Source organism: Rhopalosiphum padi, chromosome 2 (assembly GCF_020882245.1).
Source record: "Rhopalosiphum padi isolate XX-2018 chromosome 2, ASM2088224v1, whole genome shotgun sequence".
Taxonomy (NCBI): Eukaryota; Metazoa; Arthropoda; class Insecta; order Hemiptera; family Aphididae; genus Rhopalosiphum; species Rhopalosiphum padi.
Window position 1 is genome coordinate 92079671 of NC_083598.1, and position 24819 is coordinate 92104489.

The window sequence follows — 24819 nt, forward strand, 5'->3', positions numbered from 1 at the left end:
TTTAATTAAGTGGTGAATATTACAAATACATACTACATACACCACTATTAACAATTGAAGTCTTAGTTGTTTGCCCACTTAGTCCATTTAACAGTTTCTAGATTTATTATAACATGTTACATGTATAGTGTATACTCAATATTAATATAATGATATGGAAGAAACTTTCATGATTTATGAATTTTATGAGAAGATAATATTATTAAGAATATAATATTCTTATGCTCTAATTATTAATTTATTTTATAAACTATTATGGCACAATTATATGACCAATATTTAAGGTAATAGGTATTACATTTGCACTATTGAATGTAAAATGTATTAAATAATTTAATCAAATTATAATATTTTTACATTTATAAAAAATAATAGTACCTACAACATTTTAAGCTATCATTAGATTAGATAAATCATAAACTATTAAGTACAATTTATGTTTATAAAAATAACTATTTTATTTAACAAAAATAATCTTAATAAAATATAACATAATCTCAATTGGAGATAACAACATACTTTATAATCCCCTGTCAGAGCTAAACATTATTAGTTACATGTTTTATAGAAAATTAAAAACTATTCAATAAAGATTAAAAAGTAAATATGTCTGTGTATAAAAGTAACAATTCAATTTAATTGGTCTTAATTTCGAAAATATTTCTATAATTAATATAAGCTATGATGAATTAAAAAGAATAATTAATATTATGATATTGTGCAACATAAACAAAATAAACAGTCTTTACAAAATATAATGTCTAAATATAATACTTTTAAAAGATCATAATATACAATGGAATTTATTTTTATATGGATGTATTTAGTCTGTGTTGACTGTTAATAGTAGAACTAAAAAAAACTAGAAAGTTTAAATTAAAATACATACATGACAAGTTTTATAAAAAAAAAAATTATAAAATAGAATTTAAATCACTTTTTATAACATAAAATAATAATTATGTACATAACATTTATATTGCAATATTATCCATTTAAAAATTTTAAAGAACTGCTTACTTTAACATTATTTTAATAGAAAACTCAACAAGTAATACAATCCAAAAATAATAATACAATAAGTTTATAGATTAAAACATTAACAAAATAAAAACATATATATTAACAACCTTATGGTTAAATTAAAAAAAAATTATAACTGTATGGAAGCTGTCACATTTAAAAATTATACAAATAATGATTTATTCCCGTTAATATAACTGGAATTTATGTTACCATTTTGCCAAAGTGTAGAATTGTTTGTGTGTTGGTATGTCATTGGCAATATTACGCGTTTCTGATCTGTTCGTCTGGCATCATATTTTGCCTAAAATAATTAATTTAAATACATTTTTTTTTACAAATAGTTATTTTAGAATACATACCTTATTGTACGCAATAACACCAAACAGAGCCAATGCCATACCACAAACATTATTAATAGTTACTGGATTTCCAATTACAAATAAAGATGCAGCCACAACAAAAATTCTTTTTGATGAACTGGCTACAGCATATGTTAAAGATGTAACCATTGACATAACACTAAATGCTAATATATTTTGCAACCAACTAAGTATACCATCAGTAAACAGCAAACCTATTACTTTGTATGATTCATTATTCATCTGAAATTATTTTTAACAAAATTTATAAATATGGTAATCATTTATTGTTTATTAGTAAATAATAATTTATTATATTAAATTACTTTAAAGTTTGAAACTGTTACTAGGTGCCAAAAATCAAAATAAAGCCATACGGGTAAGAACATCATCAATGCTAGACGACCAAGTATATGTAAGAGTCGTAAGTGGTGAATACCAGTATCGTGAAGTACTTTTTTAGAAAATATATTTTGTAATGTGTGTTGTAATGTAGCTGCCAAGGCACTCATCAAACCTATTACATCAAAAGATATCTCTGTGAAAGATGCGATAGCAACTCCAGCAATTATGGGTACTAATGATAAATAGACCTATAACAAAAGTTGTAAATAGTAGATTAAATATATCATATATTATTTTCAATAACTCACTTTTAAACATTGTTTTTCTCCTAGTATTATTCTTGATAAAACAACACTAAACAGTGGCATAGTAGCTTTTACTGAAATGATAAAAATAAACATTATTAAAAACTTAATTCATATTTCCATTGCATGTATTATATTACCTGTGTGTGTATAGGAGACAGGTACTTTCCATAGACTGACATGTGTGAAAACTGATCCAACAAACTTTCCAAGAGCAAGTGGAACTATTAACTTGAAATAATAGGGCCAACTTATGTCTACAAACCGTCTCACACCCCACAAATTGAAAAATGGACCTGAATAAACAGCTATGGATAGGAGCTGTACCATGGTCACAGTCATTGGATATGGGAATTGGTTTAAAAGTGTCTTGCCGACTACATTGCTACCGGAACTTACTATGTACCATATACAGCACAACAAAGCCACTGTAATGACTTCCTTGGATGCTAAGACCATAATTACTAAATCCTTTAAATTTAAGTATATCTCATAACATTCATATTTTCAATTGTTTAAAACTATAAACTTAAACATTCCCATATAAATTATTGAAAAAGACATAAATTATTTATTTTTGAACAAGAAATATTTAGATTCATAATTTTATCAACTATGTTAAAAATTGAACTTAGGATATATTATATAATTTTTTATGATAAATTGCATTATAACTAACTTTAATACTAAATTTCTACATTTCGTGTTCGTGTTCACATTCATGAATTGGTATGGAATTATTTTAGATAAGATGATAGGTGACTGGACATGAAGTGATAAGCCATGATTGACCATGTGGCAAGAAAACTTGGAAAAAAAAATCAAATAGACGATCGACTAGACGTCCCCGTGGCCTAATCTTTTCAATAATAAAAAAATTGACAACGTAATCCCGAATCTACTCTAATTAGTAATTAGTGTAATTGCCACTTGCCAGTAGATACTAGATTTAAATTTCAAGATAAATCTTAGTCCGTGATTTCATGTTATACACTTCAATACTTGTCACATATTCTATATAATTAAAGAAATGCTGAATATGTCTAAGCGAACATTAAAAATATAAGCCCGGCATAAAGCATTGAACAAAATCATAATATTATTTTTACATTTGATAATAATACAATATTAGTGTTATAATAGTCATTATGTTTTTAAAAAAAAAAATATATATTAAACTAATTTTATAATGGATAACAAATTGGTTTATTGCAAGATTGAAAAAATAAAATACGATCATAAAACAATTATGCCAATGCCCAATGAGAATCAAATTCGATGAATTAGAAAAATATTAATTAAGTACATCTTATTCAAATAAGTCAGTGAATAAAAAGCGCTACATTATCATATTTAATTATTCATTATTTGTTAGAAATCAGTTCTTTGTTTTTAAATAACTACTGTTTAGAGATAATTTATAAACAATACAAAAATTAAGAATAACTAATTACATAACGAAATTATTTAACGTACAATTACCACTGCACACTGTATCCACAGACATTGACGTGACTAAAGTGGCAGCCTAGGGTACCTGGCCGCCCCTGCAATTTTCGGAAAGCACCAATCAACCGAATTTTAAATTTAGTAGCTTACAACTTTATTCAGAAAAAAACCCACAGCAATTTAAGGGGGAATGGGACATTTTTTGATTCAGGTGGCGCCATTTATTAGCTAGGCTGCCACTGCGGATGAAGTCTAGTCACGCCTATGTCCACAGATTATAAATTATAGGTAAAATAAAATAATATTATAGACACAATTAATAATTCAAGTTTAATATAATTTTTGAATGCTATAGATTGGGAGGAAAGTATGAGAATAAGATATTTTAATCAGGCATGACAGAATTAATTTTAATACTATGTTACAATAATAGACTTAATATCTAAACAACTAAATATTTACAAAAAAAAATAAACCCATGTAACAATAGTCAGCTTCAGGTATAAAATAGTTAAATAAATTATTAATATTCTTAGAAGCAATATACTTCTGATTAATAGAATAATACATATATATAAATATATATAAATAAAATAGTTTAAATAATAATATAAATGTATAAATTTTGAATGATAAAATTATAACTTACATAAAAATGTTTAAATTTGTCGTCTCACAACAAAACCATACAATATGTTATAAATACAGAAAAAAAGGTAATAAACCCCATATCAATTAATGCAAATAGTATAATACATATACATATACTGAGGTTTGATCCAAAAAAAATGATTTCCTATATAAATGTTAAAATGTAGAACTTCTATATTTAATTGCTGTATTATAAATTTATAACCAGGAGTGCATTGATAAAAATGGCATTAATTATCTATTATGGATAAAAGAAAATTAAAGGTGGATCAGCCTTAAACAAAAAATTAAATCTAGAAAAGATTCAATATTTTTAGCACAAACTCAGTGCTAGATATGAAATTTTCCAATGATAGTTTTACGTTGATGACTGACGATTAGATTTTGAATGGCTAATCAACCATTGCAAAGTAATATCAATGTTTTCTTGTTCTTTGCAAGATATTGAATAGCAACAAATTTCTCGATCTTGAATTGCATTTAAATTCCTGAATAAAAAATATTATTAAAATTTCTTAATAATACTAATAAAATTTCAAATATTTTACTAACATCCTGTCAATCAGTTCAACTTCATCTAGAGCATTTGGCAAATCTCTTTTGTTACCCAAAACTAAGACAGGTATACCAGCTAATTGTGGTTTATCTATTAAATTATGAAGCTCATTTCTTGAAGCTTCTAATTTATCGGTGTCGGCAGCATCTACCATATAACTGTAAATATTTACAAATTAAGAATAAAATAAATAATTATATATTTTAATTTTATGTATACATACACAATAGCATTTACTCCTCGGCAATACCTCTCCCACATTGATCTGAAACGTGGCTGACCACCTATATCCCATATTTTAATAGTAACATTATTTTTTGTCACTTTTCGCATATTGAAGCCAACTGTTGGTATCATGTCTTGATTAAATTGTCCAGACTAAAAATGTAATTATATTTAATTATTACTGAATAAAATTTTATAATTAACAAATAACAACAAACCATAATAATATAAACGATAAATGTTGATTGGGAACTTCAGTTGTTAATTTTGCATATTATTATATATATGCCTAAGGTTAACTATGTTATTCAAATTTAAATTTTTTAAATTTTTCATAAGCGACATAGTTTATATATATTAGGTATGTTCCTAAATAGATAGATAATTTATAACCCTAATCATTATTTGAAAGAATTTTTAATTTTGCTATTATCATATCAATAATAACTATACTATAATATTTTATCCAATAAATTTATAAAAATCAACCTTGATCCAACTTTTATACAATATTTATTATTATTTAGGTAGACAAAATTAGATTACTCAATAGTCTTAATAAATATTAATAATAAAACAAAAACACAGAACAATGTTTATAGACCCCTCCCTTATTATGATGAATCACTCTATAAGACACTCAATATGTACTTGTATGATTAACATAAAAAAAAATATCTCGATTACACTCATAAAATTTGCCCCGTCATTATTTATAAATCATTAAAAATCTATTTAATTAATATTTTTAGATTTAAATGTATTCAAACAGCTGTACATACAACTTAATATTACCCACATAAACTGGGGTAATTAATAAAAATGTTGAGGAAAAAAAATTGTAGTTTAAGGAAATCAAAGTTACTTACTGCAATTACATGAACAAATGTAGTTTTGCCTGAACATTGTAGTCCAACGAGGGTGAGTTCCATTTCTTCAGTCCAAAACTTACTCTTAATCCAATCAAGGATCCGATTTATTAGGGTCATCATTTTTTATCGGTTTTTATTAAACTTTTATTCTGTAAATATTTACGACTAAGTTAAATGTAAAGATCACACTTATAATAAAAACCAAGTACTAAAAGTAACGAATAGTTTAAGAATATAGTAGATACTAAATCGTAATAATAACCAATAGGTACAAAGGCATTAAGTAATCAAATATTGTTATATTATTTAATAGTCAGCCCCTCGCTTATCAATGTTCAACAAACAGCTGTCAGATAACAGATAATTATGATGAACATTATCTTTGGAATTTACTCAATGTATAATCACAAGTCAACAATCAACATCAGCTATAAACTATCATGACAAATTATAATTTTAATTTGTCATGTAACCATATTAATTGTAGTTTGTTCTGTATTCTGTATTTCTGTACACTGTACGACTGTCTAGTAAGTCACTTAGTCAGTATTACTACTGTCTACTGGTACTGATGCCAGATACTGAACCGTCTAAACGCAGACAAGCCCAGCTGTAGTAATTCAGCACTGGGCAGGTAAATTGTAATATAACTAATAAATCAACAATAATTTATAATCTATTAAGTAATATACTTAAAAATACGTTAATGACTGTAAAACATTTAATACACTCAATATAGATAATTTTTCAGAGTTTATCATTCTGTCATACACAAAAATTAATAAATCAAACAAATAAAATTACAACAATTATAACAAATTTTCACTTAAAGACAATTACAGAAGTATAAAAAAATAACACATAATAATGTGTTATTTTTGTACCTACCTATACCTATATCTACAGAGTACAGATTATAAATTTAGATTGGTACAACTATGAAAATATTTCCTATTAATAGTGTATCACACAAAAATAGATTTAAACGTCTTTACTGTTTGTCTCTTTAATATTGATTATTAAACAATTTAACATATTAGCAGACATTGCTCCAGTCATCCCTTTAAAAATAATTTAATATTGGTTATTGACTGTATTATAATTTTTATCAGATTTTTTTTATAAATTAATCAAATTTTACATATTAAACATATAACCCCGCTTCCACACACATACACATGAGTACATTGTACATTTGTACATGACTATGGAAATAATATTGTGTAGCCGTGTAAGTACCTATTACTATTGATTATAAAATGTAAATACTAATACTTATAATCAATGTTATTTTATTAAGTAGAAAATTTTTAATAATAAATAATATTTAGTTATCTAAATAACTATACAACTTCAATGTATATTAAAATCACAATATATATGTATATCTTAAATCGTGATTATAATAATATAGTCCTTACGCGTAACCAAGTAAATTGTATATTTGCTATTTTTATAAATAGTCTATTATTATCACAGTTTAATTAGTAAGAATATATTTTGGTTACCAAGTTTTATTTTTATTGTTTACAAATAATAGGTAATCTAATGATTTGAACATAGCTGATATTACACAAAGTTTTGTTACATTTTTTTTTTATTAACTAACTACTTCAATATTACTAAAAATTTATAATGGTATTACAAAAAAATAAATATAAACTTATTTACAATTATTTTTTAATTTTATAATATTCTAGGATTCAAAACATAGTGACATTGAATGCCCTACATGTAAAGGTCTAGGAAAAGTTCCTTCAAATGGTGATGTAATCGAATTCATAATTTCTTACAAAATAATATTCATTAAAGATATAAACATTTTAAACACAGGGTGATTATTTTAAAAGCAAACAGTTATTTTCATTTTAATTCATTACAAAGCAATTTTTTTTAAATTATTTTGATTGACAGTATTTTACGTTTTTGAACAGTAACAGTATTCCTCTTAATTTCTAATTCCAAAGTGGAACATTTTCTTAGAATTATTTTAATATTTAAAATTTCTAATAATTTTAAACTAATAAATATTTTAAGTTATGATGAGTGGATTAACATTTAATGGGTTTCCCCTGTGCCACTCTAATAATTAGAACTTAAAATACTTACACTATCAAAATTCGATTTCTAAAATATAATAATATATATATGCATTATGCATATAAATATTGGAATTCTTAACAAAATATTTTACGTCGATAAAATATAATAAATGTATGCTATCATTCAAAATGTAAGAACTTAAAAAATGATTTCCACATAAAAATAGAATAAATTATTTATTTTTCAAAAATACTGTTCTATAATAACTTCATTTTCAAATGAATAAAAATATATCTCCGAATATTTTAAGATATTGAGTGTTTACTAATAAAATATCACCTTGTATATAATTGTTTACGCACATGCATTATATACAAAATTAATTCTATGGTAAAATTTCTAACTATAGTCTCATTTAATCACGATAAATTTGTAAATCATATAGTTGTATAATTACCATTTTGTGGATAAATGTATAGGTACATTCCTAAAATATTAACTCGTGACTTACAATTTAATACTATGATCGATGTTTGTTATGTATTATATTTTAATATAACTGAAATTTTTTTAAATTAAATAATTTTTAAAAAGTCATTTGTGAACAAACGGCTTCATCTCAAGATGTTCTAGATTTACTTTGTAAGGGTACCTTTACCATTTTTTTTTTTAAATTAGTGACATTTACTAAAAAATTACAATCTACACATTATAATATGAGACATGTAGTTGCCACTAGTTTCAAAACCAGCCAAAAGCACATTTTTTGAAAACTGTTTTTTTGCATTTTTTAAATAATATACCACAAGTATAAATATGGTGAATGAATAAATTATCTGTGAATGATTCGCAGTCGAATAACCTTTTACAATGATTTAATATGAATCGTATACAGTATAGTCAGTATAGATAAAGTATGTCTTATAAGCTAAGTAGACCTATATGCAGCAATATTATGTTTGAGACGTCTTATTATGACTTATGAGGTTATCTGGGAATGTATTTAAAATATTTAAATTATTTGTGAGTAGAGGTAGCTTGAGTTTATAAAGAATTTCCCGTGAAACCGTTTGTAGAAGATGGTAGAGGATGGTTTTAATTTAGAGTAGTTTAGTTTGTTCATTACATACGATGGAGCTTTTGCGATGATACGCAGACAAATATATTGAAAAGATCAAATCGCTTGAATACCTATTTGATTTTCTGGCTTGGATCTAGAGTATGATATCATAGATCCATATGCTTTTGTAAATAAGAAGTTTTTTAGAAAAGAAATGTTGGACCTAAGGAGGAGTCCAAGTAGATAAAGTCTACTGTTTAATTTTTTATATTTGTCTTTGAGATGAGGACCCCGAGTAAGTTTTCTATATGTAGTGTGAATCCGAGATAATTGACTTGTGAGAAACGGGGTATGGGTATTGGGAACCCCATTACCCTACCTATAAATTATGAATAACATATTATTTTAGTTACTATTAGTTACATCTGTTACAAGTAGGTACCTACTTAAGTAGCATATATCATAATATGATACAATATTTAATATATTATAGTATATAGATTTACCTACCCTTGTATATTATATGGAGATATAGAATTTACAAGTAACTAAGAAATTTAACACCATGTAGTGTAATAAAAAAATAGTAATAAATAATAATAGTAATCAATCATTATACTAATATACTATGGTACATTGGTACCTACCTATTGACTATATTGAGTATTGACCATATAATAATTATGGAAATATGACCAATAGAGGTGAATTGTGTCATTGTAATATTTAATATTACGTCAACTATACTTATTCTAGTAAACTACCTTCATGTATAATAGTAAAACGTGTAAAACTTTTTTTATAATTTTAATATTTACCAGCATTGTAATTAATTTACGGTGAAGACTTATTATAGTCAATTAACTATTATCAAGTATTTAAATCAACATTTTTTTTAAACTATGTAAAAACCAACCTAATAATAATATTTAGAAATTTGTTATTTAGATCCAATTCTGAATCAAAATGAACATCATGAAAACTATACGTTTGTAGTAGGTATACAATTATATAATATTTTACACAATACGATTTATATAAGACATGTCACATGTCTATTGTTCGGAATAGGGACTATAGTGCATTAGTATTAGTATAATCATAATCGAAGATATTGGGCCACTTTTTAAGAAGCATTAGAAATACTTGAGTATGCTGAGCCTTCTTCTCAGATCTTAGAGCTTATGGTAGTCATAACTTAGACTTTTTAATTTTAAATATTTTAAGTCCATAAGTTCAGAATGTACATTGTTACAGTTTAAAATATTATTTATTATTATTTATTGAAAAATAAATTATAGACTATAGTTCATATTTTTAAAATTAATTTAATGTGTTTTTTAAAACTTTTAAACTTTAAAATTAAGAATTTCATTTTTTTTACAGTAAAAAAATTTAATATATAATTGTTGTTTAGGAATCTAAGGCATTTATACACGTCGGAAACCAAACAAATACAAAAATGGCATCTGATTTCAATAACTTGTATAAAACATGTATATTTTAAATACATTTAAGCATGAATAAAAATACCAGTCTATTTTTAGGAAATTATTAACAGAAATGGATACTATTATTGGTTGTGTAACAGACTTATTGCCAGAAAAATCACCACTTGATAATCCAAAAGAAGTTATCAAATCAGTACAAACTCGTTTGAAAAATACTAATTCGTAATATTTTAAAAATTACTTTGCAAACTTTCATAATTAAAACGTATTTAAATCAATAATTTTAGAGAAGAACACATTAGAGCAATTTCTGATGCGGTGCAGGTAGCACGAAATCACCAGAAATTATTAAAACCACATATAAACTTGATTAACCAAAAAATTGTCCAATTTCTTAACAGTCAACGAATTTTATATGTCCGATTAGCGTGTCAGTCAGCTGGCGAACTTTTTAGGACAATGCGGTGTACAGATCGACCAGTAAACTTATTACACCTATTATACCTATTCAGTTTTTAACTAAATTACTTTCAAAGCCGTAATTGAACATTTTTTTAGCGAGTCCCGACATTTTTTTTAAATACATATAGATATTGAAAATTTATAGTCAATAAACTATATTCACCACTAAAATGTTTCTACTTTCAAAATTTTCAGGGGGGTCCAGGGGTCCGGTTACGGCCTTGAGCTTGACTACTTTAATATAATAACTTAATTAAAATTGAATACTATTAAATGTGTTACGATTATGTACTTAGTTATTTGATAGCATTGTTACTGGACTTATGAACCGTACAGCGGATAAAAATCAAAACATCCGTATTGATGCGAATTGGGCACTTGATAAAATGGTGATCAGTATCCCACCATTATATTCCATAAGTTCAATAGCTAACTGTAGTCAACACAAAAATCCGGCTGTTAAAATAGCACAGTTGCGACTGATGCATTGTGTTACTGTAATTGCAGATCCAATTAAAATATTAAGTGGAATAACCGGACTAAAAAAAGCTAGACAATTAATTCTTAAAAATTGTGTAGCTACAATAGAAGATGCAAATGCAGAAATCAGGTAATATTACCTTCTTTGTAAACATTTCTGATTTCCGGAGTTAAAAATTAGAATTATAATACTATTTATTTATTATTTATAAAGCGAAAATTTAAACTATTACAATGCAAAAATTCGGTACTTTTTAGTTATAGAATATAGACTATATACTAAATATATATACAATATTATAAATTTTAAGAATACCTGATTTTTTTCAGTGATCACAATTCACAATTCACAATTATAGTATATAGCTGGGGTGGCCAACTTGGGGATTTCGTCATAGTCATTTACTCATATAAGGCTCGCGCCTTTTTTATTTATAAAATCAAAGTTTACTTATTATTATTATGGATTTTATTTTTTTGGTATACATGTATGATGTATTACATTATATAAAATGTATTTATAAATAATATTTTGGTTCCTGGTATCATTGTATTTATCTATGTGGCTTGCAATCGTATTCATTTTGACCACCCGTGGTTTACAGTCAGTGACGGATGCAGGGGGGGGCATTCGCCTCCCCCGTTCTCTCTCAAAAAAAATAGTTAGAAGTTCCTGATTTTAGCTTTTTACGTAATTATACTTCAAGGGCATAACAAAATAATAGTAATATATTTTTTTATTACAATTACTTTAAAAAATATTTATTTTGTTCTGTACGAGACTGTGGAAAAATAACATATGTATGTACCTAAATAAATACTTTATCAAAATTAATGTGTGCCCTTTAAAAATCTTCCCCCCCCCCTTGTTATCTTGGTCTGGATCCGTCCCTGTTTACAGTAACAGTTTATACAATAAACTAAAAACTATAAATCGACTACCAAAATATCAAATAAGTATACAATATCTACCTTTTATACTGGACGAAAATAATCAAGGAAAAATAATGCTTTTAGCTATAAGTATATTTAGAATTTAAAGAAGAAGGACAATTAGAAATATTGCAATTAATGAATTAAGAAATGAAATGTGAAAAAGTATCAGAGAACATAAATATATTTTGTGTAAGAAATGTGTTAATTGGTTGTTATAGTAGCTTCTGCATACGATTTGGTTCTGGATTTGTTACAAGAATCAATCAAGGACCATGGCTGGCTTTGGAACCATTGGAATGAATATTTTAAAAGCTGACTTAAATACTGGGAATCCTTTGAAGTTGGCCATATGGTTCTTTGAGTAGAGGACACATTTGATGAAACTGTTATAGTCTTAGAGCACTCATTCCTATACCGTATAGTGAATTCACTACATGTTTGCCGTGTTAATATTGACAAGATACAAGCTAAACAGCGTGTTAGTGTTAGTCGTTAGACACACCCGTTGTTACCGCGCGTTGCCATCAGAGGTTTATCTCATTTGAGACAGAATATAGTAGCTAAAACCCGAAAAAGTATCAAAAATGCATAGCTTAATATTATCTATTTGAAAAAATCAAACGATAGTTAGCTAACAGACATTAAAAATTAATACTATATAATGTCAAATACCTACCTATTTACATAATAAATAACTACGCGCAATCATGGTTAAAACCCACGGCAATTATAATTATATAATACCGCATAATGAAAATACCTAATAAAAAAATATTTGTTTGCTTAATACTCAATCTTCAAACTTCAATTATAACTTATGTTTATAATTATAAATATTCAAAAAATGTTAAAGGTTTCTGTCAAAAAAGCTCATGCAACTTTTAAAAAGTACTTGTTATGAAAGTTTCTGCTCTTCATTAGTTCAAGATATTAGTTGGGATGAATTGAAAATTGCTGAAAAGGTATTTATTTAAATAATTTATTAAAAATATATTTAATTATAAATAATAAGTATTGACTATATAAATGCTATAAAATTATAATTATTAATTATCTTTATGTATATATAAAATTAAGTGCCTTTTTATGTTTGGGATAATTTTGTAAACTACCGAACGGATTCGAACGGATATTTTTCGAGTACTCTACTATAATAAATTATAATCATAATTTTGTGGGATTACCTCCTGTTTATGAAATATACAGTGATAAAATAAGAATACACCAGTAAAATAAAATTTAAAAATGTTCCTGCAGACAGTCGAATTATGCAGCTAGATGAATTTTCAATATTGTATTAACTTAAAAAATTGTATTTAATTTTAAAATAACAGTTATGAAAATCTACGAAAAATTAAAGATTTACTGGTGAATTGTGTAATAACCCGAGATATATTACAAAGATACAACTAAGCCTACCTAACCTTATTAATTAAAGAATATAGTTTTAAATTATTTATGTAATATTAATGTAACAAACCATAACGTTTTTTGTATAGAATTTAAATATGGAAGATTTAGCTGATATTTTGAAGAAAAATATTAAATGATCCAATTTTGCAGTGGTAATAATGTATGAAACTATTTGATTATTTGAATTCGGTATCTATTAAAATGTTTATTAAAATACATACATATTTTCTGTTGTTATTAGTAGATAAATTATTGTAATAATTAATAATATTTTTAATTTTTAACAAGTGTCGAAAAACTTAAAATTGTTTTTAACTATTTAATAAGTATCTGGGTAATAAGATAAATAGTGATCAACTGTTAAAAAAGTTACAATTTACAATTATGGTTTATGGTAAATGTTAGGTTCGACAGCAAAACAAATATCTGTCTAATAAATGCTCAATAAATTATAATGACATGACTTAAGTAGATAACCTGAATCTGAGTTCTCGCTGTAAGGATTAAGCTTAAGCAGTTACTAGTTAGCATATAACAGTTATTATTTTAACCGTTGATTATTAACAAAATTACTAATATATTTATTAAACCAGATCAAATATGATAAAACCCAGACTACATTTCCACGATATTTAAAAATACATTTTACAATTTTAATTAAAAAGCGTATCTAGTGCACAGAAAAAAAAAATATGAAATAAAGTTAGTTACCTATATTGTTAAAACACTCATACATAATTCATTTTTAACATTTGTTAAAATATTCGTCCAGAATCTAAAATAATTGATTAAAGAAAATAACAAATTAAAGACGGAATTTTAATTGAATAGTTTTTATTACAATTTACAAATAAGAAATAATTAATAAATTATGGTAAGTAATTATAATGGCATTATGAGAAAAGAACTAGAGTTAAAATAGTTAAATAGAAATTGATTGCTGAAAAAAAAAAACCATGAATAGAAAAGGAACGTGAGTAAATCTTGAAAATAATATTATATTATCTTTGTAATAATAAAAATTTATTTTAATAAATTAAATTCAACTAATTTAATTTTACGTATTTCATGAGCACAGCACACGAAAACCACCGAAGAAAAGAATTTTGTGTACTTACTAAAATTCAAATAAAATATTTTTGGCGGTGCATCATACATAAAAATAAGATTTTTATCCGTGATAGTAGTTATCTGGAAACTGATATGAACACTGTTTTATGGGTAGGTCGGTCTATGTATAATCTAAGACCGTGGTCTATGTCTTACTGTAATATAAACGATAGTCTGTAATCTGTATTCCGGTTGCCATAAAAAATATTGAAGATTACTAACTATAGTTACTACCGAATGACTAGAATCAATAATCATCATTTATTATAAAATATTTAAATAATTTTAATTTATAATCTTCTGACTACTAATGTTTATACAATATTAATTGTGTAGTGTGTTTTTTTATGTATATCAGAATATGTATAATATAATTTAAGCTTTAAATAAAAAACATGGTTTCCAAACTTATATTTATTGTCTTATTATTTTTATTTGTATTTACTGTCAACGGGTTGTACGAAGACCAAGCTGGAAAATTTGACTGGTAAGTACTATCCATAGTGTACTGCTATACAAATTCATATGCCCAAACCAGTGTGATAAAAGCACACAAGAATGCATATGTAGTTCGTTTTACCAGTGCTTGTTTATTTTACACTAGTTTATACTAATACATTTTTATGTAACTACAAAAACCACAGTATTAAAATTCTCTTCAAAAATTGAGTTTTTATCAAACATTAAATTTATCGTTCGAAGTGCCAAATTTATTTTTTCTACCAGTTCAACATACCAAACAACAATCATAAACTAATCAAATCAAATTATAAAACGAATACTAGCTATTAATATACTCAATCAATATTCTTCTTAAACTATTGAATAGTTTTCTATTATTTAATGCTTCTTAATATAATTAAACAAAATCACTATTATGATCTTCAGGAAACAAAATTATGTTGGCGAAGTTAAATTTTCATCAATTGATGTTGACGTAACAACAAAAAGGTTATATGTTGCAACTAAGAAAAATGTTGTTGCTTCATTAGCTATAGACACTGGTAAGTAATAAATAAATTACTTGTATATTATGTTTCTCAATATGGTTAATTGCATTTAGGTGATATTATTTGGAGACAAATTTTGGAAAAAGGCCCCGAAGGTAGTGTTGAACTAATACATCCAACCAAATCTAAAATCATTACAGTTAGCGGAGTTGATATAGTCAAAGTGAGAGGATGGGATGTCAAAGATGGATATTTACATTTTGAATGGAGTACAGAGACTAGTAATGTCCTGTATTTGTTTGTTTTTAACGGACTTCTCCATAATGTGTATTCATCAAACAATTTAATAGCTGTTGATACATACCATTTAGAAACAGGTGTTAAAGGAAAAGCTACTTATACTTTCCCAGCACATTGGTTTAGTGGTTCTGATCGGTACTGTAATATATTTATGTGTATGTGTTTTATATTTACAATTATATTTTAAATATTTTTAGATGTGCATTATCCTCTGGGAGTCTAGCTTGTCTTGATGTAGCTGGAAAATTAAATATTGGATCATTAATAAAATCTAATAATGATCGTCTAAGTCTTGATATAATCGGAGATAAAATTGAGGCTATCCCTGGAAGCCCAATACCTGCATTTATTATTATAAACAAAAATGTAGAAAAATTAATTTATATCAAAGAGAATACAATTCAAATACGATCTTTAACAAAAAGATCATCATCATTTATATATACATATATGGCTGACAGACATATTTTATTACAAATTTCTTCACCTATGCAAGTATGTACTACTTAAATTATAGAATTTGTTATAGATATATAACATTATATATTTATATAATTAACAACCAAGTTATGTATATTTTTTAGTATTCAATATAAATTGATTAATAATAATTTTATTTATTTATATTAATTATACTTTTACCTAAATAAGATGACAAAAGAATGTATTTGTTGTGTTATTTTTATCAGTGTCTGATTAGTGCTGGACTGAAATTATCACAATGTGTTAAAAAATAAGGATTATATTTTACAACCTGTTCCAATATTAGTTTTAAAGACTAATCACAATATAACTATTTTGTTTTATTATTTTAAGTTTTATATTTATTAATTATTGTGTAATTAATAGAAGTTTAAAATACATGTGAAGTTAAATATTTATTTCTAAGTTTCTTTGTACATAATAGTCAAATATATTTAAAAAAAAAATGTAATACTATTGTTAATATTTTTTTAGGATACCATTATAACAGAAGGATCAATATTGGAGGATTCTACTGTTATTGAAAGTTTGTCATCAAAAGAGTCTAAGAGTACTTTAAAAATTTCTAATCCAAGAATATCTTCTGCATTTTGTGGTCGTAGTAAAGCAAATACTGTTAACTGTGTTGCTTTAGTTTCAACACAAGATCAATCATTGATGCTTCTTAAAATGCCAGGTAATTCAATAGTCTTATAATTATTATGTAATACCTATAACATAATTATGTTTCATGTACATTTATATATTATAATTTATCAAACTACTAATCTAAAACCAGGTATTAATTTTTATGTTAACTTTGATAAATATAAGTAAATAATAATGAGTTGGTCAAGGACACTAAAGACAATAGTTAATTTTTTTAGTTAAAATTAAATTCTTCTTTGTCTTGAAAACAAGACTGTTGTATATTTACCATTTTTTTTCAATTTTTTGCAGGTTGAAAAAAAAAATAAAATCAGTTTAATTTTAACCAAAAATAAATTATTGGCTAATAATTTTCTAGACTGGTTATCTGCTTGTGGGACTGGGATACCAGCATATCTCCCGGTAGGCCGCAATGAAAATGAGCTTATGGGGGCTGTAGTAGGCTGCTATTTGGGGATTGTAAAATGTTAATAATGAGAGGAGCCGGTTAAAATTTATTTCCTGGTTTGTTTGTATGAGCTATTCCAACCCTATTATCTACTAAATTATATTTATTTTTAAGGTACATTTATAAATATTTTTTTCATCTTTTTATGTATAATTTAATTAAAACCCCCATATTTCATTCATAATGATAACTGTTGAAATAAGAGGTATTATAAAGAATAATTACACCATCTGTAATTAACATTTTTATTTTTAAGAAAGTTTACAAATAACTAAAAATCGAAAAGAATTAAATACAACAATATTTATAACTTTCTTAAAAGTCTAAAGAAATACAACTTATTATTCTTTATAATTGTTATGTTATAATAGGTAATTATATCTTAATTTTAATATTGTTATCACAATAAATAAAATATGGAGGAGAGGTTTTTATTATATTCTACATATGTCTTAATTTAAACTATGTAGACATAAATTTCTGACTTAAACATTGATGAAATTAATTACCAATGAATAAGTGGGTACTACTCTGTTTTGCCTTGTGTATTAGATATCAAGTTTAGCAGATTATTAGGTTAATCACTATAATGGATTTTGTTAAATTTAAGTTCAATAATAACCTATTGTAAATGAATAAAAATCATTCTGAGCAAATATTGTCTACATTTTGGTAACCATGAAGCATGGTTACAAAACAATTATTAATAATAATATTAGATTTGTGTAAAAATAACCGTTTTTCCTTAATTTTTGATTGATTTTCCATATTATAAAAAAAGTACTAGAAATTTTTAATTTTGACTTCTTTAAAGTATAAACTAGATCCAATTTGCTATTCAAAACCATCCTCAAAGTGAAAGTGTAACATTTTATGGACTGTTAATTGTGTTTACAGATATAAAAAGAACCACACATAATTGTAAAACTAATACATTCATCGCTTCGTCAGAATCTAAAATACATTTTATTTAATTATAAAATAATTTAAACAAAATATATAATAATACAAAACATTTGCATTAATTAGGTTCAATAAAATGGCATAGAGAAGAATCTTTGACTAATATTATAAATGTAGAGCTGGTGGATTTACCAGTTTCTGATATTGAAGCAGCAATTGAAAAGGAATTTGGAAACAAAGAATGTAAGTATTTTATACTCTTTATATAATACAAAGTCATGATGAAAATTAATATACAAGTTATGTTTAAATATTTATAAATGTTTGTGCTCAAGCATTTTTGGATCACAGTGTATCAAGTGAGTGATGATGAGTGATATAAAGGTTTATTTGTAGTGTTGTAAAAGTTTGAATTTTTGTGTTCAAATATAATTGTTTTTTTTTCTTTTAGTTTTTGATATTTTTTTTATATTTTTTTGTATAAATACATTTATTTTTTGGGGAAAAAAATGTTAATTATTATATATTTTTATGTAGCTGGCGCTTTCAGTATGTTTGTTCGTCGCTTGTTCAGTCAGTTACAACAATTACGCACTCTATTTGAAACTGTTCTTGGAATCATAGAATCGCCATCTGAAACAACTGGAACCAAAAGTAATCTAGTCCGGGATCAGTTTGGCTTACATAAAATTATTGTGGCTGTTACTAGTGCAGGAAAGGTAATTAAACTATGAAATAGTTAAGTATATAATTATAAATTATAATTACTGAACGATTATTTTTTTTCTAATGCATTAGATATTTGGTATTGATAATTTAAATGGTGAAATACTTTGGTCTGTCCTGTTGTGTGGCGTTGGAACATTTTATGAAAACAAGGTTAATGGATTGCCATCAGCTCCTATGCATTTACAAAGAAATTCAAAGCATTTATCATATTCACCAATGTGTACATTATTGTTGAAAAACGAAGTAATCGTTTGTTATTATATTCTTATTATACATAAAATAATTTTAAATTTTGTTATTATTTTAGGACTCGGAGAATACTGTTTTGTTTACATTTAACCCCATTAATGGTGAATCCAAAAGTATGTAATTTAAATATCCCATTCGGTTTTCACTAAAATTATAATTATATTAATTGTTATTACTTATTTTTGATTAATTTAGATGGTGTTACACTACTTCCATATAAAGTTATACAAGCTGTTCCTCTTCCAGTTTTGAATATTGAATCTGTCCGTACTCTTATATTGTTTGACAGCTCCAATTCTCCACATCTTTATCCTGCTGATATACCATTATCTTCAAAACCCCCTCCTATTTACATATATATTGCTAATCCTACAAATGGCTTATTGCAAGGATTTACTGTTGATGTACCAATTTCAGGAAAGGTTAGATATTTTAGTAATACTTTTAGAAAATTAAAATTATTTGTATACATTTATTTTTAGGAATTTTCTGCTAAAGAAGTTTGGAAAACACAATTTAACAAACCTACTCAAATTATAGCGATTGGCTCACGAGATGCTATGGAACATGTACATTCTCAGGGTAGAGTTTTGAGTGATAGAAGTGTTTTATACAAATATATTAATCCCAACATGGTGGCTATTTTGACATTGGCTCCTGATACAACACACAAAAGTATGTTAAATTAGTACTTTCCTGTTATACGAGACTACGGCTATTTTTGAGACTACCACCCAAGACTACCTCCGTTATTGCGACTACCACAATTAGTTGAACGATATCCACGCGCTGCATTCTAGTGTAGCAATTCACAATTGTTATATTATCTATTATATTATTATTATATATATACAGGGTGATTCCAAATGTATGTTACAGCCATTTTAACACATCGATATTCAAAATAGTGAACAATTTATGATACAAAAGTTTTTTGATTTAGAAACATCTAAAATGATTTGTACATTTTATAATTTTTTTAAATATTTTATAGGGGTTTTGAGGGGTTAACTTTAGAAATTTAAATTGAACCTCTTATTTTTTAATAGACACTATATAATGGCTGTAGCTTAAATTTTTAATCGCCCAGTATACAAGGTGATTTTTTAAGCATGCTTACCCCATTTTTATTCTTAAATTATGCATATATTCAAATTCTGATTTTTACACAGTTTCAAGTTGTTAAAAAACAACGTTTTTATTAAAAAATTATATTTTTTTATCCTTATAGTTTTTTAAGTTTTTATTTTTTTGAATGACAACCTAGTTTTAATTTCTTATTCCAAAGCAGAATATTTTTCGAGTATTTTGATACATAAAAATTGAATTTTGTGCGAGTAGTTTATGAGTTATACGTATTTAAAGTTCAGATAAGCGGAGTGGAGTGTTACGGGGTTACCCCGCAAAATGTTTGTCCACTAATCCGTTTGTGAGTATGCTAAAAAATCACCTTGTATATATATATTATATTTATACCTATATTATTAATTTTTGTAATCTGATTTTTCTCGGGTGACTGAAAGTAGACTGTTTTGCAGTCATTTTGCATTAGTTTAGTCTAGTGAAAGTTGTGGTTAGGTTTGTGTTTGCCGTTTAATTAATTTTAATATGAATATGTGGTCTTTACCTCAAAGTGTAGAGGAAGCAATAAAGCTTCTTCAGGAACATGGAATTTCACACACCCAAAAAACCTTTAAAAATGGTCATGGCGCAAAATTATACTTTGGAAAACTGATATTTTGGAAGTGTAACATTAAAAGTTGCCAAAAAAATGTAAGTTTCCGAAATAACACTTGGTTTGGACATAGTCGTCTTCTATTTGTTACTGTTATTTGATTTATTTTTGCTTGGACTGAAGAGTCAACTTCTATAAAATGGTACAAATGAAATTTTAAAATAAACAAAAATACTGTAATAAACTGGAATGACTATTTGCGGGAAGTTTGTGTTCTTAGTATTAAGGCCAGAAACCAAGGAAATATTGGAGGACGCGGTAAAATTGTTGAAATAGACGAAAGCTTATTTTCCAAGCGCAAAAATAATGCAGGCAGAACACTTCCTCAACAATGGATTTTTGGAGGACTATATCGGGAATCTAAGGAATGTTTTTTGGTCCAGGTTCCTGATCGTACTATGTCTACTCACTTAAATGCAATATTATTAAATATTAAATAGGGAATAACAGTTTATTCAGTAACAGTTAATTTGAAAATAGCCATTCCAACAATACCTACTGATTAAAAAAATATCAAAGAATTAAATATGCGGGTGTATTATACATATATAAATATTAAATAAAAATAAGGTAGTCTTAACACGTTGACTGCCACATGGCTGCCGGCAGTCATTCAATTAGTATTTGTTTTACGCCAAGAATATTTTTCAATGTATTCTAAATTTGTATACCCAAATATTTGAAAAAATAGAAAAAAAATTGAAAAAAAACGTATTATATCAAAAAAAAATTTTAATAATTCCCGCTACACCACGGTCCTTATTTTAGTGCATTATTGTAGCGCCATAGAAAAGTTAATAATATAAAACCAAATGCATTTATGGTCGCCGGCGGTCATATGGCGTAGTAGTAATGATGAACTATGGGCGCCGGCGGTCACAAAATGCATAAAATTTGAGAATTACAGATGACCGCCGGCGGCCATGTGGCAGTCAACGTGTTAAATAACAGGATTGTGATGTTTCACAAACAACTGCGGTAGTTTTATATAACAAAAGTAGTCGCGATAATAGCCATAGTCTCTTATAACAGGAAAGTACCGTTAAATTTGTAAAATGTATATTGTCTTTAACTTAGTTGCTTTTAGGTGTTTTAACGTTGCATTTGTTGGATGCAGTCAGTGGTATAATTATTTACTCAGTTGTTCATAAACGAGCTTCTCATCCTATACATTTAGTTCATTCTGAAAACTGGTTGTTATGTTCTTATTACAATGACAAAACTAGACGAACTGAAATAGCATCTTATGAGCTTTATGATGGAAATCAACTTTCAAATTCTACAGGTATCATTCATAAAATACTTTTTGATTTTATAATTAAACTATAGTTTGTTAAACTGTTATATTCAATATTATGTGTATATTTTAGATTTTTCTTCTGTCGGAGGTAGTTTAATCCCTCCAATTGTAGAAAAGCAAGCTTACATACTTCCTGGATTTTTACAATCCATGAAACCAACCATCACTGAGAAAGGAATTACAAGCAAACATATATTAAGTGAGTTATAATATTGCTTTCATTTTTGCTATTAAATATAGATTTTAGTATCTATAGTTTAGCTTTAGCCTATACTGTAATCAATAACAATAATTACATTTTCAGTGGCTACTACTACTGGTCATTTATTAGAAGTTCCGTGGGCATTTTTAGACCCTCGTAGACCATTAGGTGAACCTAAAGAAGAAGGAGCAATACCATATATCCCCGAACTTCCAATGCCATCTGAATCTATGATCAATTATAACAAAAGTCTTATGAGAGTTGATGGCATTTACACTACACCTAGCAGTCTAGAGTCTACATGCTTAGTTTTTGTTTATGGATTAGGTAATTATATTGTTATTGTTTTTAGATAATTTATGCATATTGTTTTAATATTTACAATTTATTTTTTAGATCTCTTTTATACAAGAGTTGCACCTTCAAAAACGTTTGATGTACTGAAAGAAGATTTTGATTATTTAGTAATAATTATTGTTACCACAATTCTTTTAGTAAGTGCGTATGTGACAAAAAACCTTGCTTCACAAAAAGCATTAAAACAAGCATGGAAATGAATCAATACAAAAATATAATCACTTAATGTTTTAATGGTTAATTAAATCATAAATCTTGATAACATCATAAAGATAAATTAAATTTTTTTGTAATATTAAGGGTTTTTGTTTTTATATTTGTTTTTTTTTTCTGTAAGAACTTAATTTATTGTATAACATTAATGTTCAATTATAATAAATCAAATCGTGGATTTCAAAAAAATTATTGATGTGTATATTGATTGTGTGACTTATATTCTCCAAAAAATATTTTTCTATGGATATTCTTTCTTATTTTATTGAATGTGTTTATGATGTTTCAAAAAACCATACTTTATTTGTTTAATTAATTAATACTTATAAGATTCAACGGCTTATTATATAGCTTTTCTTATGACATTTTATTTAATTATACAAACAATTTTAGTATAATAATAAAAAAGAAACTTATAACTATTTATTTCTCTATTTTGGTATTCTAGAAAAATGAAATGACATTTTTTGGTTCTCCAGTACATTATTCTATTTTCTACCTTGTTCATTGGAATTGCATTCCATAATTTTATGTTTTACCATCAGTACCACTCATCATAAAGTGCATTATATAAGTATTAAGTAGTTTGTTTTGTATGAGATGTCTGTATTATGTATTATGGTTTGGTTATTGTCGGCTCTTAGTTGATTTATCATGAATCTATCTTTAGATGTTTTAAACTATTGCCAGGGATTTATATTTTGTATTTTGGTTTGACCACTGATTTTATAAAATTTGTGTAGATAATATTTTTTTTCTTAGTAATAATAATAATTCTTTATTAATAAAATAAATTCCAATTGCAAATATTCTGTAAAGTATAGTGATTGTAGAATAATACAAATGTACATGTTAATCATGTTATTTTTTTAAATGATATTAAGTAAAGTAAAATGAGATTAGTAAATAAAAATAATAAGTAAATAAATAAAATGTATGAGGAATTTAAAGTTGTTAATGCCACATTATCATAAAAATCTATGCACATACATTTTAAAAGACCTAATTTCATAAATAATTTATTTCGAATACAATCACGGACTGTCGGACTAAGATATCTTAGTCCGTAAATACAATCTACATGCTTATTAAATGTCAATTTTGAATCAAATATTATCACTCCTAAGTCTTTGATGGTGTTGTTATGATTTAAATATAAATTAAGTTAATTTATAGAATAATTAAAATATGAGGTTGATTTTTTTAATGAAAAAGATACAGTAGAGCATTTGTAATTTTGTTTTATGTCTCATTGTATTTTAATTTGGGAATATTAGATAAATACTACTGTATTAGTGTATTTTTAGTGTATTGATTAACTAAATCGTTACCAGATTTGTTAATATAAGAATGTACCGGTTTCCCAGATAAAGTGGACATTCTTGTTTTGTGCTTTTAAGTATTGAACTTTATTATATTGCTTGTTATGTTGTTGATATGGAAATTATTTTGTATACTTTGGCAGTGCTGAGTGCTCAGTGAATATGTTATACATACTTTTCAAGTTTATTTTTAAGAAAACATCTTACCCACCTGTGACGGTATAGTCTTATGAACAT

General features: G+C 25.9%; 4 protein-coding genes across 5 annotated transcripts; 2 read left to right on the top strand and 2 right to left on the bottom strand.

The window, feature by feature from the left end:
* Window positions 1–315: 315 nt before the first annotated feature.
* Window positions 316–2924, bottom strand: LOC132921233 (solute carrier family 35 member E1 homolog). Its single transcript, XM_060984133.1, has 5 exons — window positions 2176–2924; window positions 2039–2109; window positions 1712–1978; window positions 1386–1628; window positions 316–1327 (listed from the first exon to the last, which is right to left on the bottom strand). Exons 1-5 carry the CDS (start codon window positions 2492–2494, stop codon window positions 1187–1189), a joined length of 1041 nt encoding a protein of 346 aa, XP_060840116.1. The 5' UTR covers window positions 2495–2924; the 3' UTR covers window positions 316–1186.
* An 876-nt stretch (window positions 2925–3800) lies between these two features.
* LOC132921234 (ADP-ribosylation factor-like protein 8B-A) lies at window positions 3801–6080 on the bottom strand. Its single transcript, XM_060984134.1, has 4 exons — window positions 5786–6080; window positions 4915–5069; window positions 4688–4849; window positions 3801–4623 (listed from the first exon to the last, which is right to left on the bottom strand). The coding sequence occupies exons 1-4, from the start codon at window positions 5906–5908 to the stop codon at window positions 4494–4496; spliced, it is 570 nt and encodes a 189-aa protein (XP_060840117.1). The 5' UTR covers window positions 5909–6080; the 3' UTR covers window positions 3801–4493.
* A 4374-nt stretch (window positions 6081–10454) lies between these two features.
* LOC132923450 (uncharacterized) lies at window positions 10455–13770 on the top strand. Its single transcript, XM_060987447.1, has 5 exons — window positions 10455–10564; window positions 10630–10822; window positions 11101–11414; window positions 13074–13182; window positions 13720–13770. Exons 1-5 carry the CDS (start codon window positions 10455–10457, stop codon window positions 13768–13770), a joined length of 777 nt encoding a protein of 258 aa, XP_060843430.1.
* A 1152-nt stretch (window positions 13771–14922) lies between these two features.
* LOC132920752 (ER membrane protein complex subunit 1) lies at window positions 14923–23452 on the top strand. 2 transcript variants are annotated; one of them, XM_060983398.1, is made up of 16 exons: window positions 14923–15230; window positions 15632–15747; window positions 15807–16128; window positions 16191–16488; window positions 16951–17152; window positions 18602–18718; window positions 18811–18834; window positions 19013–19194; window positions 19274–19447; window positions 19512–19566; window positions 19649–19875; window positions 19936–20128; window positions 22276–22473; window positions 22559–22687; window positions 22793–23017; window positions 23087–23452. In XM_060983398.1, exons 1-16 carry the CDS (start codon window positions 15139–15141, stop codon window positions 23245–23247), a joined length of 2715 nt encoding a protein of 904 aa, XP_060839381.1. In that variant the 5' UTR covers window positions 14923–15138; the 3' UTR covers window positions 23248–23452. The 2 variants fall into 2 exon arrangements, with proteins under 2 accessions (XP_060839381.1, XP_060839382.1); XM_060983399.1 differs by lacking the exon at window positions 18811–18834 and having other exon boundaries at window positions 14924–15230.
* Window positions 23453–24819: the final 1367 nt, after the last annotated feature.

Coding starts and splice junctions, on each gene's coding strand:
- LOC132921233 (XM_060984133.1), bottom strand. CDS start 2,494: ATGGTCTTAGCATCCAAGGAAGTCATTACAGTGGCTTTGTTGTGCTGT. Junction 1,979..2,038: donor GAGAAAAACAATGTTTAAAA/GTGAGTTATTGA, acceptor CTTTTGTTATAG/GTCTATTTATCATTAGTACC. Junction 1,328..1,385: donor GTGTTATTGCGTACAATAAG/GTATGTATTCTA, acceptor TAATTATTTTAG/GCAAAATATGATGCCAGACG.
- LOC132920752 (XM_060983398.1), top strand. CDS start 15,139: ATGGTTTCCAAACTTATATTTATTGTCTTATTATTTTTATTTGTATTT. Junction 15,231..15,631: donor CAAGCTGGAAAATTTGACTG/GTAAGTACTATC, acceptor TATGATCTTCAG/GAAACAAAATTATGTTGGCG. Junction 17,153..18,601: donor GATGCTTCTTAAAATGCCAG/GTAATTCAATAG, acceptor TGCATTAATTAG/GTTCAATAAAATGGCATAGA.
- LOC132921234 (XM_060984134.1), bottom strand. CDS start 5,908: ATGATGACCCTAATAAATCGGATCCTTGATTGGATTAAGAGTAAGTTT. Junction 5,070..5,785: donor CATTTGTTCATGTAATTGCA/GTAAGTAACTTT, acceptor TTACATTTTTAG/TCTGGACAATTTAATCAAGA. Junction 4,850..4,914: donor CGAGGAGTAAATGCTATTGT/GTATGTATACAT, acceptor AAATATTTACAG/TTATATGGTAGATGCTGCCG.
- LOC132923450 (XM_060987447.1), top strand. CDS start 10,455: ATGGATACTATTATTGGTTGTGTAACAGACTTATTGCCAGAAAAATCA. Junction 10,565..10,629: donor CGTTTGAAAAATACTAATTC/GTAATATTTTAA, acceptor CAATAATTTTAG/AGAAGAACACATTAGAGCAA. Junction 11,415..13,073: donor GATGCAAATGCAGAAATCAG/GTAATATTACCT, acceptor AAAATGTTAAAG/GTTTCTGTCAAAAAAGCTCA.